Here is a 17,963-nt window from a genome sequence, read left to right as displayed (position 1 = left end):
TTGGAGTGGAGGAGTGTTGAGATTCCTGGACCAAATCTCTCTGAATTTTTTGTTACCAGCCTAAACGCGATGAGAGGAAAGTTAAAGGTATTTGCATTTTTGTGCTCAAACCATTTATAGATAAAACCTAAAATTGTCCGTGAAGCAACAAATGTCACAGTTGGGAAAATAATCCTCCTCCAGGTGGATCCAGCAGGTGAGGAGAAGGAAACTTACATCCTACAACAAACCAGCACTGGTGCTCTCCCAACACTTTCTCTCCAGGGGTGTGTCCTCTCCCCTCTGCTCTTCTGACTGCACCTCTAGTGATTCGACTGTTAGGCTCCTAAAGTTTGCAGATGATACAACCATTGTTGGCCTCATCCAAGATGGTCATCTGCACAACTGGTGGTTGATATGCTATATGAACATGCTCAAGTCTGTGGAGAGGGCAGTGGATTTCAGTAGGAGCCTCCCCTCATCATATCCACAAGCCCTGTGTCAAGTGTAGAAACCTTTGAATTCCTGGGGTCCACCATTTCCCAAGACTTACAGAGGGAGAATGACACCAATTCAATCCTCAAATAGGATCAGCAGACGATGTACCTGTGACATCAAACAGGAAAAGGAACTGACAGTGAGAACTGCAGAACAGGAAATATTCTTTCCTCAGGCAGCTGTCCTCATACTTACATGCTGCTTCATGATGTACCGTACAAACTGGACATACTAATATTCAACCATTTGTATACACATACAACGACTAAACACACACACACGCACACACACACACACACACTGACACACACACACAAACAAACACAAGCAGCACAGAAGGAATTGAATTGAAACTGCCACACAAACTGATTGCCTTCTTTATGTCATTCTTATGGTTTCTGTAGCTCTTTGTGGTCTGTAATTGTCATTGATAAACTGTCTGAATTTGTTTACTATTGAACATATCGTTGAGAGCTAACTGACCAGAAGAAAATTCCAAGTATGTTTCAAGTGCATAGCCAATAATGCTGATTCTGATAATCATAAATCCTATCTGTTTTTCTCCATTATCAAAGAACAATGAGCGTTTTATTGAACTTCGACATTTGAGCAGGTTGTTTGTTTCTCTGGACCCATTCAGATGCAGTTAGGAACTTGGTGAGACTGAAATATTTAGCATTTGCTGCTTAAGAAACTAAAATTGGCCACTAACCTGTGGAATTGTCAAGTGATCTGTTATGTGAAATTAACTCTCTATAGATGTCGATTATTGCACCTTTAAAAAGGTCTAATGTAAACTGATGTTTTCAACAATTGTATTTTCTACCTAATCAACCTGCATACTAATAAGGAATAAAATGTATCATATAGCCTAATAATCATGTTTGTAAATAGCCTCTGAAGGGAACAGTTTGGGTGTCCCATCTTGCTACACAGCATGGCTACTAAGCCATACATGTCAAAACATAACAGAAAAGAGCCAAGCACAAGCTGGATGAATTGTGTAAAATATGTTTTATTATTATTATTATCTTTATTATTAATTCTTCAGTTAATTAAGCTATACAGCAGGAAAGGAAGACAAAAATCTATGCAATGGGAAGCCGGTGTTCTAAGTCAAGTCACGCCATATAATATTAAATAAATAAAGCTGTTAATACAATAAATACATGAAGGATTAATAAAAGCCTTCTATAATGCAGGCTACAAGAAGTCAACTTCTGAAGGGAAGTACTGAGAAAAGGTCTGTATAGAATCATCTTAGCACACCTACAATAATAATCACTGGAACAAAACCGCCCCACGTATCTTCTGTGCAACATATCTATAAGATACATAAGAGAAAGAGTTCTAACTAAATGGTGAACTATCCACCAGTTCACCAGGGTCTCCACATCTCCAGCATCCCCAGCTGGGAGCTGTGGAGTACAGCTCTTTCCTGACATTCAGCCACATAGCTGGTGCGCTCCTCACTCTGGAGCCGCCTACCAGGCAGGGGTTCTCTTCGGACAGGTGTGCCAGGGATGACTTGGCTGGACAGAGAAGGGACATCAGGTCGGGGTGTAGATTGGTTGATGGGGTGCTCTTCAGTGGACCTGGGTAAGGACTTCAGGAGGTGGTTTAGCAGACGGGACCCCAGAGTTTTGTCCATCCAGTCACAGGTTAGAAGCATGTTGTGAACCTCGTGCATGCACTGGATGTACCCTGTGCTGTATTTCTGCTGTGCCTCCAGTCCTAATGTGGCGTCTGAAGGGGAAAAAAGTGAAGAGGAGCGACGTTACAGCGCCCCCTGCTAGTGACAACACAACATGCATTCAGTAAGCAACCTTCAGCTTATGCTGTTTCCAATCAGGAAGCTTTCATAAATTACATATTTTCATTTAATTATTAAAAATCATTTGCCCACATAACTGCACCCCTCTATCCATTCATTTAACACAATCACAATTTTCAAATTTGCTGACAATCTTATATTTCCTACAGTGGTAAATGATCACTGTAATCTAAATCCATCTTGAATAAAGTCCCACTTGTACGCAAAAATTAAGTGCACATGGCCACGTGTCTTACCATTGAGCTTATTGGTCTGGATGTTTTGTAGATGTTTCACTGTCATCTCTAGAATATCAGCTTTCTCCAGTTTGGATTGCTGGTGAGAGATGGGTCACACTAAGTTATAATTCAGCATCCATTGTTCACTGTTAGAAGATTTGAGGGTAAACTTACATCAAGTCTGAACGCTCCAATCACAGTTTCTTTCAGTTGATCCAAACAATTATTTATCCTCTCCCGTCGTTTTCTCTCAATGAGCGGTTTTCTCAGCTGTTAAGGTAAAGAAATGACGTTTAGGACATCCCATTTGGTGAGGCATTGCTGGAGCAAAGTATTGTTCCCACACTGTATATCCTGAAAGAAAGACACTGATCTATATCCCAGTGTAGAATACCTTTCTCTCTTCCTTGGCACTGGCATGTTTCTCCAGGTTGTGCGCCATAGATGAAGCGGTCATATTTTTATCTCGGATGTCTATGCGCTTCTTTCCTTGTTTCAATCTCAGAGCGTCTCTAGGGCCCACGGCGCGGCGCGGCCCTCTTATTTATAGGGCTCCATTAGCATGTGAATGCCTCAACTCTTTGGCTGCGGGATTTTCCCACACACGGGATCCCATCAGTCAAGACTGACAGGTCACTGGCTCCATTCAATAACCGAGAGACCCGGCCTAAAAAACAGAAAATACTCACAAGCGACAGATGTCCAGCCTGAAACCATGCACCACCCCCATCTCCACCCTCCAACCAACGCACAAAAAGCTGCAGTTTCCTCTTCTTCCACTAATGAACAAGAGTGTAGAGTTACGATGCTTTACTCCGGGGACACCCTCGCCCATTTTTTTTACAGGAACAGCAAAATGACCAAACCTATTCCCTCGAAGCGCACAGGAAGACAATATCCTGACAAATATCGCCTATTATAAAAACTATTTTAAATCTGACTCCCAAGTTAAACCCCAGTAAACCAAAACGTAACCTGTCGGTAACTTTAAGTTATATCTTACAGGAGAGTCTGACTAACAGTACTTTTACGCACATGGTTTCTTACACAGGATGCAACAAGTCAATGTAGTGACAAACCTGCTGTGTAGATCTATTCAGCCCACTTTGATCAGAATGTGTTATTAATTGTCTGACATCTGCTAGCGAGCAGATGTCGGCTTGACCGCTTGCGCACCCCACCCCCAACTTTGGGTCCGGGGGGAAGGGGTGGGGGGGGAGCATGGTATAGAGCCACGCGACTGCCAGGCGAATCCCGGGTCGTGGGAACTGGAGTCGAACAAAGACCATTCATCCCAACCTAACCAGCATGAAGAGAGTAATAACCTCCAGAGAGGGTGGACCGTCCGGCCAAGGAGGAGGAGCAGGACGCTGAGGCTTTGGCAGGTGACCATAGCCAGATGTAAGTAACCAGTCCAGCATGATAAAAGGAGCAGTGTCATTTTCAAGTTTCAATATCAACTTTCTTCTGTAGAATGGGAGATGGTATAGCATATAACAAAATTTGGTTACTTTGACGTTAAGGAGTCCAAAGACTACAGCCACCTCATTTAAATTAATAGGTTGTCTCCTTGACATTATCAGATAGAGCATATCATCCCAGCAAGCTAAACAAGGAAAATGGATGAAAGTGAATAAAAATGTTAAACTTAAATTTCAAGTCTTGCCTTTGGGAAACAATATATTTTAATCAAATAGTCTAATAACAGATTTTGTTCAGTACAAATGTCATATTCATATGAATTACCGGGACATATGCTGTAAGTTGCATATCATTTCCTTTTTAGGTTTCAGGAAGCACTGAAAGTGGGAAATAAAGTTAATGTAAATGTAGACTGTGCCATACTGCTTTTATTTCTTTTATTTGCTAACTGTTGCTTATTGACATCAACATCAGTATGAAGCAGGAGTTCTATGGTTTTATGTTGTGCTAAAATCATAAGCCAAGGACCTACGACATTTTGAATCTGGGCACAGGCTTAGCCAAACGGATTCTTTGGGGCTATGCCACCCTCTCTGGCCCCTCCCTGGGTATTTGGCCATCTTTTTGCCATATCTCTAGTTAAATAACATTAGTACTTTAATCTTTTATATAAACCCTGTATTGCAAAAGTCTGCCTTATTACAAGATTTCAAGAATACACACCAACTGGAATTTATTCCGTGGATTGTTTACATCTATGGAGAGAGTGCGCCCTCCTACGGTCACCAGTCAGTGGAGACATCGGGAGGGTGGTGTGACATTAGACGGGCAGAGGGGGCGGTAGACGCCGCTGCAGTGAGCGAAACCAGTTAGGTTGGGTGGAAGTAGGAAAAAGGGGCGCACAATTAACCAACGTTCAGTACAAACAAGGGGAGGTGACGAACAGGGAAAACAAAGCCGTTTTTGTTCCAAGGGGCACCTGAGTTGCCTTTTGCTGTCTTGACAAATCGAGGGAAACGAGTGAAAGCGCCGTTTACAAGGTATTGTTGCTGTACACATCCTGTTATTAACGCGTTCAAAGCACTGTAACGTTAGTGCTTCTTTGACCAGCGTGCAATGGCTGTCTCGAAGTTAGCTGATTAGCTGCATTTGCTAACATTGGCTGGCTGGACAGCTGTCAGTGTGTAGAAACATTTTAGCCGAGCCTAGCCTGCTGTTTGTGCTGATATTCTGCTAAAGTTAGGCATGGACTTGATTGTAGGCTACAAAGCGCAATGAGACGCTGCCAGGCCTGGCTAACGCTATGCTAAGTCAGCTAACTAGCCAATATTACGTCGAAAACTGGCTACCATAAACATACTTATTGCACTGTTGGTTAGTTTAGATCGAAATATAGCAGCGATATCACATTTTAGGCTTCAGATCTGCCGAGGCCTGCTTTGCATCGACAATATCTCACGCACGTTTTTACAAGTAAGTCAGCGTTAACCGCCAGCAGTGTTGTTGGTTGGAGAGCGATTGCAATAATACAGAGCACGTTAGTTTACGAACCGATAAAGTTAGCGTTTAATCAACTACTTGATGCGGCTAAATCGCATGCGTTACTGTGGTTGGTTAAAGCTGCCTTACATTTGCGTCACACACAATTACTGATTGTGCACGTATCCATTTTGTTAGCGTTGCGCATAGTTAGCAGGCTCCACACCATCACAAACCAGGCATGGAAAACACAGATGGGCGGTGCTCACGGTCAGCTTTTTGTTGGCTACACACTGGGCCGTAGTTTGCAATTTGTTTAGGGTCTTTGAAGTAATGCGAGGTTTTACATTACATGTTGCTTGTGGCTCAAAAAGGGTTTAGAGACAATTATAACCACATTAAGTTTGCCAAATGACTGCACTAGCATTAGCTAGCTGCTCACAGTTGGCGCTAACGTTAGCTTGCTGTCAGATGATAGCTGAGCATCTGCTACTGTCTGGATTTAAGGGTGGGAAGGACGTTCACGTTAGAGTTTGTCTGCTGACACGGCTTTGTTTGCTTTCTGGTGGGTAAGTATGCTTCAGTCTTTAGTAATTGTGAATATCTAACGTAAAATCGGTATAGCGTTTGTGGATATGTCAGCCCCACGTTGCTCCAGCATACAGTACTTGATTAACAAAGCAGCCATCGTGGGTCAGTTTATACCAGATGATTTAGAAGTTGCCATATGTGCTGCCTTTCTCTGTGCGTCACAGATACTATTGGGTTAGGAGCAGAGAGGTGGTTCTGGTGCCTGCTGGCTACATTAACCAGCATTAGAGGGATTTGGCCACCTGGCGTTTTGTAGTGTGTCTAGATTAATCTAAGACGTAAAAAAGCATAATTTAGGAACTAGGGACATGTTTTCTATATTAGCACAGTCACACATGACACATCATGAATGAACAGTGGCCTGCGCCTCCCACTTTGGTGCTGCTTGGTTTAGTTTCATGGCCCCAGCCTTGCTTTCTAAATGTGGACTCACTGCCAACACATAGGAGAGACATTGTGACTTCTCCAAGGTTTGTGTTCATTCTGGACGATCCCAGTGGGACAACAGGTTGGTGTCATACTGTTAGACTAGAGCCTATTAGTATTTGTTTACATCTAATTGACGAAAGAGACTTGTGTTGTATTTTTTGCTGCAAATCTCTTCTATCCGAACGGATGTCACAAAATGCAGTAGGCTTGGTTAAGTTTGATCTGTTTTTCCAGTCTCTTGCTCATAGATTAGATAGTGAACCAGAGAAGAACAGTTGGCCTGGGGAGTTGCTAATTCTGCTCTGTAATATCCTTGACTCTCTCTGTGTCCTGCTTCTCCGTTTAGAAAACATTAGCTATCTTTTGAACTATAGTGTACATAGTATGTTTGGACTGAGTGTCAGATTTGAGTTGTTTAACGCAACACAAAGTTGTTGTCAAATCTATAAATTACATAGTTCTTACTTTTGCTGTGGTCTGTGAAGCATGAGTTCATTTTATTCAGGCTTAAAGGTTGTTAAAGTTTATATAGAGGTTCTCATAGGCTGTGTTTATTAACTTTAATAGCTTTATTAAAAAGTACATAATTAATGTGTTTACTCATGTTACGGAAATGTTAGTCACTGTTCAAGGAGTGTGTCCTACAAAAGCACGAGGCTATGGTGTGGTGTAAGTGAGCCTGTGTCATAGTAAACACTGCATAGTTAATCATCTACTGACAATGACTGGAAGATTCCTGAGTTTGTACTGCCGCTGAATGAAGTATGAAAGGTCAGATCTAGATATGTTATTCACATGTCATAAAATACATAGTTTCCTCTTGGGTTTCATATTTTCTTGCATGTGTCTTGAATCTTATTAGCTTTATCTATGGGTTCATCATTAATGCTTTACTCAATTTTTGGCATCAGGGATGTGTTGTACAGCAGAAGCTAGTCATACAGTGGATATATGGAGTTGAACTGTCATTGCTCCAGATGATCACACCATGAAAGCAGTTGAACTAATTAGGGTCTGAGAGACAGATGTGAGCCGAAGACAATAGATTTAGCCCACCAAAAGTGCTGTTTTTGGGGCTAAGCTCAAATGTCATTACCTTCTTCTCTCTCCTTTTCTGATTGTGATTTTGAAACTCAATACTAAGGCTAGAAATCCAAATTTGCCCACAATATTTGTAATATGTAAGCTTAGTTTGTTTTATAAATGCTTTAAAGAAGAAAAGCATCTACAATACAATAACTGTCTAGCAATTACACAGTATTATAGGAAGTAACCATTCTAAAAAGGAACGGTGTATAGAGCTTTATTGTGTGCAAATGAGGAGTAAAACGTATATTAGGAATATTTAGTTCAGATAATGCAACATTTGACAGTTGAAGTATAAAAAGTCCTATTATTTTGCTGTCATTGCCACAAACTACTCAGAATTGGTTTTACAAGTTTAAATGGCAGTAGAAAAGACAGGGAACACAAGTAGTAGTTAGTACAGTACTGTTGTCAATTTAAAAAAATATGATGCCATATTGATAATCCATAAACTATGAGTAGTAGTTCCAGAAAGAGGAAAGATTCTTTTGGGTGTATTTGTGTTAGGCCACATTCATTTATGCTGTTTTAGTTGCAATGACTGTCCGTATTTATTTATGGGTGTATTTTTTTTTTTCCCTTTCGGCTTATCCCGTGAGTTCAGGGTCGCCGCAGTGGGGTTATTCAGCACAGTTTTTATGCCGGATGCCCTTCCTGATGCAACCCTCCGAAATTTCTACCAGACCGGCACTGCATAGCTGTCGGAGGTTCAGTGTCTTCGACCTATAGCCGGGACCAGGGATCGAACCTCTGACCCTGTGGAAATATCTACACTATATTTAAAAAACTTTTTTTTTAAAGCCCAAAGTTGCTTTTACAGGCAAAATTTAAAGGATAATTTTGGCCATTTTTCTAAATTAAATGTATTGGCCACAATCCAAAGTAAAAACTGAATCTTCTCTGCTCACCTTCGGTTAGTTGTCAGTCTGTATCCTGGATATACTGGTTGGTTGATGATAATTATCTTTGTCATTGTCCAAAAACTTTTACAAACACAGCTCCTGTCTTTCCCACAACATTAGTTGTATAAAAAATTAGAAATGCCAACCAACAACAACATGCAAACACGTCAAGGTTCCAGCTGACTGGCATAGCCCCTCTAAGACTAACATTAATGTGCTCCAGAACACAAACGGCGAACCTTGACAATATACGACTTTAAATTAAGTCTTTTATATCCAGCTTTGTTAAAGTGATGCTCTTATAAAATTTGGCCACCGATCTCTCTCAGTTGGGGTTTGTTTTTACTGTTGCATTGCAGTTTAACTTTTTTGTGTCTTACACTTTCTTCATCCACTCTTACTCACTTCCTTTGCAAGTGGGGGAGGGTAGATCTGTGCATGTGAAGCCTGCAGGAACACTTCTCTTATTATTGTGGCATTAAGAAAGGCACATTTTTATCGTAGTTCTTGTGTTTAAAAATCTTGTTATGTTAAAATGTGATATCTATTTAGAAATGATTAATCGTTGGCCTAGTGTTTAGTATAACCTGTCTTTGCAGGGACCGGGCCTTGAATTGTTTTGGCAAAACCGTCTGGAAGTTTACTAAAGTTATCGTCTGTTTATTTAAAAATGTCTTCCTTCAGCAATTCCCAGAGCTTTTCTTTAGACTTGCACTTTCTTTTATGTCCTTGTCTGTCCAGGTGATCCCATACTACCTGTATATTATTTAATTATGGACTCTGTCGAGGCCAGTTCTTATTGGCTGCTTTTTTTCTTCTCCCAATTTAATTTCACTGTATTCTGCGTAGTCAGGATCATTATCATGCTAAAAAATAAAACAGTTTCCAGTTTTCCAGCACTTTTTGGAGGGAATGGCAGTGATAAATAAAACCTCTCTGTACTGTACCTGTTCAGCATTCATGATCCCATCAGTTCAGAAGATATCACTGGCAGAGCTACAAAAACTATGACAGAACCTCCACTATGTTTCAGCTAAGACTGCAGGCCTTCATCCTTCCACCTCCAACTTTTCTTTTCATATATTGTGGATAATTGGACTTGAAACTTTCCACTTATATTCACTCCAGTTTTTGCATATCTCAGTCTTTTCACACTGTTGTGCTTCTAAAAAGTGTTTTTTTTGTCTATGCTTCACAAAGCCCATTCCTGATCAAGCTTCTTTAGATTGTGGAAAGATCAACATGGCATCCAGATAAAGCCACCAGATGATGAGCCAGGTCTTTGTTTGACTTTGAGAAACTCTGAGAAACTCATTCGGTTTTGACAGCTTTTTAACAGTTTTGAAACATCCTTCTTTCCCTACTACAGCACACCTCTTCTCACTTTTTGTTTGAGTATTTAATTGCAGTATAAGTTGGATATTGTATGAGAAGATGGTTTATGTGACAAAACTTAACCATAGGTCTTCCCATGTTTATATTGCTCTGATCAAGTTTTATATAATTTCTCAGGTGGATAATCTGCTGCCTGGTTGCTCGTGGTAACCCTCCACCATGCCTTTCCCTTTTGGCAAGTCCCACAAGTCACCAGCGGATATCGTCAAGAATCTTAAAGACAACATGACGGTGCTTGAGAAGCACGACATCTCTGACAAAAAAGCTGAGAAGGTATGGTCAGTTGTTCATGATTTCACTTAATTTTTACGTTACTTTCACTTGTGTGATACATTGCCTTTGACATGTCAGTGGCAACCATAAAAGATTTTTGTTTCCATTGGCAAGAAGTTGAGAGCAAATACTACCTGTGTGTACTAGTATGTTTATCTTTTCAGGCCACAGAGGAGGTGTCCAAGAGCCTGGTGGCAATGAAGGAGATCCTGTATGGCACTAACGAGAAAGAGCCCCAGACAGAAGCAGTGGCCCAACTAGCCCAGGAGCTCTACAACAGTGGCTTACTCAGCACCCTTATAGCAGACCTGCAGCTCATCGACTTTGAGGTGAGACCTAAACCATGTTTTTATAGGTGTGAATGTTAGGAATTATTAACATAAGAGATGCATGTGTTTAGAAAATGTTCACTCTGGTAAGGCCGTTGCTTGTCGTGATAGACCTGCCTGTGTTGAAACGTGGGCAAGCTTGTCTCCCTGCAGTATGTCAGACAGGTGCTGTGTGGTAACTGCAGCTGCAGGCCCTCCTGACTCACCCTATCACAGCATGACTCACCGTGTTGTGTGATCTGCCATCCAGCTTACCCTTTCTCATCTTCCCTCCCTGTTCAAAAGAGAAAAACTGTTGAGTTATTGTAAATTATTTTAACATAGAAACATGACAATTAATCCACAGTTATTTTTAAAATCTGCCCACGAAATGAGTGTTTGCTGAATCTTAAGTATGACAAATATCTTTTTAGTTAGCTCTTTGTTATAGCTTTGTCATTATGAGAGGACATCTAGTAACATTATTACGTGCTGAAATACGTAAAATAAAAATTGTGACAGCAAAGAAAATAATGCACTTATTTCCCAGAGACAATTATCAATGAAAATTGTATGAAATGCAGCTTTCCATGCTGATCTAGCATTGCATTGTCACTTCAGAAGTTTGTTGCAAAGTGTTTTGTTTGTTTTATTTTCTGTTACACAGTCAAGTTCTGCTTTATTAATTTATGTATTATGTAATGTGTTACTAACAGGGTAAGAAAGATGTGGCTCAGATCTTCAATAATATCCTAAGGCGTCAAATTGGGACTCGGACACCCACCGTGGAGTACCTCTGTACCCAGCAGAATATCCTCTTCATGTTGCTCAAGGGGTAAGAAAATGTTCTCACACACACACACACACACACACACACACACACCCTACAGAGTGATCATGTTCTCCTTGATTTATTTTGAATTTTGCGTATGTAACAAATTATTGAGGAGACTTAACATTTCCTTATCATAAAGAGAAATGAGAGCACATATTCAAATGGTCTGAATGAAGTGGCACTGAAGTTTGGTAGAAGCTGTGACTGTCCTGATTCCTGTGATATCATTTTTAAATATTATTAAGAATTATTTATTTATTTTTTATCAGTTGTTCATGTGCCCTATCAGTCTTCTTTTGCCCTACTCAGGGAGAGGAATTTATTTACATTTGTTACATTCTACTACAGTACTTAAAATGTCAAATGTATTTAGTCCTATCTCATGGGGTCAAAACATCTTAGTGGTTGATGAATACACGACTGGAAGGCTGCTCTGCAGCAAACGGTTCTGTTAAAATGAAGCTAAAGTTTTGATCATTGATCGAAAAACAAGTTTCCTGGGTTCCTGCTTTTTTTTAAAAGGGAACATGTACACATTTACAACTTTAACGCGACTTTACACAATACATAGAAATACATACTTTGTTTGGTAAAGTCTGAGAGGTACAATAAAGTTTGTAACGAAGTTTTGTTCTAAGATGTGGTGCGCCCTGTGCAATGACCCCATTGAGATTAGATTAAATAGCCTTCCCTTTTTTGTGAAGTGCACAGTGGATTTGATCTCTGTATTATTATTATTATTATTATTATTATTATTATTATTATTATTACGTTGATCTTTGTCACAGCTCACTTTTGAAACAAGGACATTAACAAGGCTTCTGCATAAGTGGTTTAAACACAATTCCCCCTTTACTCAGCTAGCCACTACTTTAACGTAGGTTAGATATTTTGTCTCCACTGCTGGAGTGGTCTTATGTTGCCAAGAAAACTCCTTATATTAGCATGTAAGCTAAAAAATTCCATAGGCACGCTGAAAACATGTTAAAAATGAATATATTGTCCTGTCAACTTTATGTTCAGGAGGAGAAGAAACTTGACTGTTAGGGTGCAACACTAAATGTCAATTAAATTTACCTTTGAACACCAACTGTGGCTCAGGAGGCAGAGCAGTTGTCCACCAGTTCCCAGGGTGTTGGTTCAATTTCTGGCTCCTCTTGTCACATGTCGAAGTGTTCTTGAGCAAGACACTAAACAACAACTTAGTTGCTCCCAGTGAGTGCAGGTCAGCTGCATAGCACAGAAATTGTAATATGATCATTCTAATGTATCTTTTTTCTGCTTGTGGGGTGTGTGAAAACATGTTTCTATATAAGTATTGTGTTTAAAAAGTAATTCACTTCATGAAATGTAATTATCAGAAGTGGGCATATGCAATACTGAATTTCATAAGTATGACAACATTTAGTAACTAACTCTTCAGTGTCAGCTTTTCTAACAGATCTACGTACTGTTGTCATATGGTGCTGTTTTGCGCAGGTATGAGTCTCCAGAGATCGCCCTGAACTGCGGTATCATGTTGAGAGAGTGTATCAGACATGAACCGCTGGCCAAAATCACACTGTGGTCAGAGCAGTTCTATGACTTCTTTAGATATGTGGAGATGTCCACATTTGACATTGCCTCCGACGCATTTGCCACTTTCAAAGTAAGTAGTTTCGGTTATTCAGTTATTAGTGATGAGCAGATTTTGTGTAGAGCACTCACAAACATATTTACATTTTTAAGTCAGTGGCTTAGTAGCAAAAGATCCAGAAGCATAATTTTCAAAAGCAACTAGTTGATATATTGCAAATGATTAGTCCGTGAAACAAAAGAGTTTTTTTTTTTGTTTTTTTTGTTTTTTTTACAAATTTAACCTGTCTTCCATATCCTACAGTCTGCTGCTAATTTTAGAAATTGTATTATAACCACACAATGAATTAAAAACACTGAGTATAGATTTAAAGTTTTTTTTAAGGTTTTTTTCCCATATGGATATTTTCTGCCCGTGCTTCACTTATGTTGTGTATCTGCATTGTTGAAAAGGAGACAAATGGGACCACACTAAGTCATAAAATAATGTATGAATTTCTTTGTTTGTTTCCAGGACCTACTTACAAGACACAAGCTACTTAGTGCAGAGTTTCTGGAGCAACATTATGACAGAGTAAGTCGAAGCTTAACTAAAGCCCAGTATTTAACAAGGAATCATTTTCCTCAAAGTGAGATAGAAAGGCCTAAAAGTTGTATGTTAATTGTGGAAAATAATTTTAGAATTGTATTTTTACCATGAACAATTATAAATAAAATTTAACTGAACATTTATTGGCATCTAAAATATTACATTACCTCTCTTAAATTTATATTATTTTACAATCATTTTAGTCAAATATTTATTAGTAAAGAACTTTAGTGAACAGAACATTGCTTTGTGGTTGTGTGGTGAGTCTGCCTGAGACTTGCCTAGCAAAATCAATCCAGCCATTTAGGACATAATTTACAGTCTGTGAACACAAAGTAGCTGTCAGGCTGCGAGGAAAATCTTTCATTTTCCTGTCATTGTGTTTAGATACAAGGCACAGATGCAATTGTAATAACTACTACTTGACACATTTAGACAACGCTTATTCCAACCACTTCTATTTTCTATCTGTCTTCTCTCTGTCACTACCTTTTTTCTTTATTTGTTTCTAGTTCTTCAGTGAGTATGAGAAGTTACTCCACTCGGAAAACTATGTTACTAAAAGACAGTCCCTCAAGGTAAGGACTCCGGATTGTGTCAGTAAACAGATTTCATGTGGTGGCGCAACTCCTTTTAGAGAGCTATTTAAAGTTGAGCTTTCTACTAAGTGTTGGGTTTCTCTTTTTTATATGTCTTAGTAATGAGTGCCATCTAGTGGTGAGACTATATCTTTCAAAAGCCCCTATAGCTTTAAAGCCAGTCTTTAATTTGCTGCTAAAAATAATGACCCAAAATTAAACACTGCTGTGACATTCATGTTGAGTAACAGATGTTATGTATTTTTCTTTATTAAAGCAGCTACATAACTTAATTTAATGCTTTTCTTATAGATGCGTAAAGATTGTAAATAAAGGGGAAAAACAGGACTATATATTTAATAATGAATGATATAAAATGGCTGTTTGTCACATGTGGTAAAAAAAATTGTCAATCTGTAACTGTCTGTCTTCACAAACAATTACCTACAAAGTTATATTTATTTTTGATTCTCGCTCTGAAATGATTTAGCTACTGGGGGAGTTGCTTCTTGACCGACATAATTTCACCATAATGACTAAATACATCAGCAAGCCAGAGAATCTCAAGCTAATGATGAATCTGCTACGGGACAAGAGCCGCAACATCCAGTTTGAGGCGTTCCATGTTTTTAAGGTAAAAATGAATCTACAAGTTATGAGTGTGACTATGAAATTGAGGATAAAATATGGTGCTTAAAGGCAGAGGGAAATCAACCCCTTTCGGAAGTACTGATAAAAGGTGTGACAACTTAACCCATTCTGTAGTGTATTTTACTTAAAGCGAAAAATCTATGAAAACAAATAAAAGAAACTTGCATGACAGAAACAGAAACTGACCAATGTCTGATTATTTTTTCTGTATTTGCAAGCAATTATATTAGTCAAATTTTCTTTTGAGCATACGTTAAAGAAATAAGCATCAAGAAAGCCAAGAAAAACAGATGTCTAATGGACATGTCTTGTATCATATTAGTTCAAAAATAAACAGTGCACAGGATTTTCACACATTGATATTCACTTTCTTATCCTCTTCTGGCACTTCCAGGTTTTTGTGGCCAACCCCAACAAGACTCAGCCCATCCTGGACATCCTGTTGAAGAACCAGACCAAACTCATCGAGTTTCTCAGCAAGTTCCAGAATGACAGAACAGAGGACGAACAGTTCAATGATGAAAAGACTTACCTGGTCAAACAGATCAGGGACCTCAAGAGGCCTGCCCCTCAGGAAGCCTGAGGAAAGTGCAGATTTGGGGAGAGGAGCCACCAGGACCACATCTGGACAACATCCAGACAACATCTGCTTAATGGACCCATCAGCAGCTGTTGTTCTGGTTGCTGTACACAATTGAGAAAACTAATGAAAAACAAACATGCTCATATCAACTCATCAGGAAGTCGCCAGCTCCTCTGCTCCTCAGTGAACGTTTGATAATTTCTTTTTATTTTTCAGTCTTTCCTTCAAAAGAAATGAGAAAATAATAGATGCTGCTGCTTTCTTGCACATTGATACATGTAAGATATATTATAACGACACAACAGTCCATAAGGCGTAGTGACAAAAAGTGTCAGTACGTTTAAAGTAAGGCAGGCTTCCTGATAGGCACACAGACACATGCCAAGGAACAAAAATACACAAGTTTACACCCAGATATGTATTAAATTAAAACACATGCATACACACATACTGCAAGAATTTCAGCTTAAACCTTGTGATGGAAGTGGTACGAGCAAGTTGAACATTGGTGTGTTTGTTGCATGCCTTGAAATGTGACAGACTTATGGCTGTAACCGGCGCAGGCTCTGTAATGACCTGCCCAATCTGGCTCTCATTTTCAGTGCCACAGATATGAACACATGCGTGCATCACAGTAACCGCTGCAGTTTACATCTCTGCTTTCATCTGATAAAACAACCATGGTTCATTTTACCTGTTTGAGGACAGACTCTCAGTTGCCATCACACAGAACAATTTACCTCCGTTGTGCTTTGTTACTACATAGCACTTGAAGCACACAAGGAAAAGGGGAGGGATGCAAGGTATGAATTTGGTAAAACCTGAGAGTTGGGTCTTTATTGTGTTACGGGACAGGGTGAACGTGTACATAAGCCTTTTTGCTTTGTTGATTTTTGTTTAACCTTGACATATAAATACATATTACCTTAAGCAAAATGTTTTTTGGTGAATTGTAATTTGATTACTTTCTAAACCATAAAAAAACCCCTCAATCAAGACAAGCTACATTGTTTTTGCATTTCATTTTACTGCTGAAATGGTTGCTGGTGGGTTTTGTTTGTACGTATCTTAAAGGGCCAGCTCATATTTAGCTAACCTATAGGATATTAACAATTTGTACAGCAGAGGAATGTCATGGTATTAACTCTGGATCTGTTAACTCTCTTCATATTCTTCATCTACATTTTTCGTATCCCTCAGACTGCTAAAAAATGTGCAGCAGCATGAATAGTGCAAAAGGGCAGGGTGGGTACTGGGAGGTCATGAAGTGAAACGTTAAAGCCTGTATTTGTGCACTTTGTGAGGTGCCGAGGGATCATTGTGACTTAACTGGGTTTGAGGACAGTGCTGGGTTTCACTCCTTCTCAGTTTCATTAACTTTTTTCTTTTTTCTCCCTCCACTCACAATTAGACTGGTGGCCTGAGAATACTGCATAGCCCAACAGTCAGTTTGTTTCAGGGTTGAGCTCATCAGGCAACTCGGCACATCCTTCTTACTTTACCCTTTTTGTCCCTCGAGTTTAAGCCAATACAGAGGGTTTATAATTCCAGTACAATTGAGTGTAAAGCATTGTGGGTAGCAGAATATTTTTGACTGAGGGGGAAAAAAATTGATGAAACCACAGAATTTGCAGGGCATGATACAGTCCATGTAAGAAGGCACATCTATACATTGAAATGGGCAAATAAGAAACCATATCAGTGCAACAACCCTACTCAGATAGGCCACAGTTTCTCCATTGAACATGCATGATCCTCCACTGGCTGTGCATGATGCTGCACTGAAAATATTGTACTGGAATTGTTTCTTTTTTCCAAGTATTTAACAACATTGAACTGTCAAAATGAACTCTTGGCTATTGAGTGCTTTCAGAAGTGTCAAAGGCCTGGGCCCTACAATCGAAATAAAGTAAAAAAAAAAGTAATAAAATACATACCTGTCATTTTATTTCTGTGCACAGAAATCACACGTCATTAATCAGATATGTGTTGTTATTGGAGTGTTTACATCATCTGGATCATGATGGATTGGACATTTTTCCTCAAATGTGAGCAGTACCACAATGTAAAGTACAGGTAATGCACTCTTACATAAGTCATATTCATTTTTGCAAGTTAATGAGCTCAAAATCTAAAGGAATACACCTAGAAAGGCTGAAGGCACAATATGCAGCCAAATGGACTTCACAATTTAGCAACACAAAGTTTGTTACTCATAAACTACATTCTTTTTCAGAAATTTAAATTCAGCTACTATATTTTACTTATGGTAAATATCCAAATTTTATATTTACAAGCAAATTCAGTTGGAAGTTTTTGAAATTATGAGTTGAATCTAAGCGTTAGTGTTATAAGGCTGGTAAATCTAATCTACTGGCAGACTTCCCACTATGCGTTGTTTAAGAATGAAATCTCTTTAAATCGTTTGTAGTTTAATGAGAACATTTTGAAAACTAGCTGTCGGTATTATACGTTTAATTAGTTTGTTGGTTTAATCACATTTTGCTGTGAACCTGTTAGCAAGTAGTTTTTACACATCCAGCAATTACTAAACATTCATTTATAGTTATTTCCATCTTTCCTTCCATTTAACAGAAGCCGCACAATATTCACTCTTTCTGCTCTGATTTAGGTTTAATTATGAATAACTAGCGGTGGATGAAATGGAAATTATTATTGTTTTATTATAGCTGGTTGCAGTTATGTTGTTTTAAATGGCGTAAACCTAAAGCAGCGGA

General features: G+C 39.1%; 2 protein-coding genes across 4 annotated transcripts; one reads left to right on the top strand and one right to left on the bottom strand.

Moving 5' to 3' along the window:
- Nucleotides 1-1,474: 1,474 nt before the first annotated feature.
- On the bottom strand, nucleotides 1,475-3,895 carry her8.2 (hairy-related 8.2). Its single transcript, XM_067506887.1, has 4 exons — nucleotides 2,924-3,895; nucleotides 2,704-2,799; nucleotides 2,548-2,626; nucleotides 1,475-2,223 (listed from the first exon to the last, which is right to left on the bottom strand). Exons 1-4 carry the CDS (start codon nucleotides 2,984-2,986, stop codon nucleotides 1,856-1,858), a joined length of 606 nt encoding a protein of 201 aa, XP_067362988.1. The 5' UTR covers nucleotides 2,987-3,895; the 3' UTR covers nucleotides 1,475-1,855.
- Nucleotides 3,896-4,820: 925 nt separating this feature from the next.
- Nucleotides 4,821-17,155, top strand: cab39 (calcium binding protein 39). 3 transcript variants are annotated; one of them, XM_067506881.1, is made up of 9 exons: nucleotides 4,821-4,991; nucleotides 9,951-10,106; nucleotides 10,271-10,435; nucleotides 11,131-11,249; nucleotides 12,729-12,897; nucleotides 13,339-13,398; nucleotides 13,926-13,991; nucleotides 14,482-14,625; nucleotides 15,037-17,155. In XM_067506881.1, exons 2-9 carry the CDS (start codon nucleotides 9,993-9,995, stop codon nucleotides 15,223-15,225), a joined length of 1,026 nt encoding a protein of 341 aa, XP_067362982.1. In that variant the 5' UTR covers nucleotides 4,821-4,991; nucleotides 9,951-9,992; the 3' UTR covers nucleotides 15,226-17,155. The 3 variants fall into 3 exon arrangements, with proteins under 3 accessions (XP_067362982.1, XP_067362985.1, XP_067362983.1); XM_067506884.1 differs by lacking the exon at nucleotides 4,821-4,991 and adding an exon at nucleotides 5,661-5,999; XM_067506882.1 differs by lacking the exon at nucleotides 4,821-4,991 and adding an exon at nucleotides 6,371-6,529.
- Nucleotides 17,156-17,963: the final 808 nt, after the last annotated feature.

This window comes from Channa argus, chromosome 6 (assembly GCF_033026475.1).
Source record: "Channa argus isolate prfri chromosome 6, Channa argus male v1.0, whole genome shotgun sequence".
Taxonomy (NCBI): Eukaryota; Metazoa; Chordata; class Actinopteri; order Anabantiformes; family Channidae; genus Channa; species Channa argus.
The sequence above is the reverse complement of the archived record's forward strand: the minus strand, read 5'-3'. Positions and strand labels throughout refer to the sequence as shown.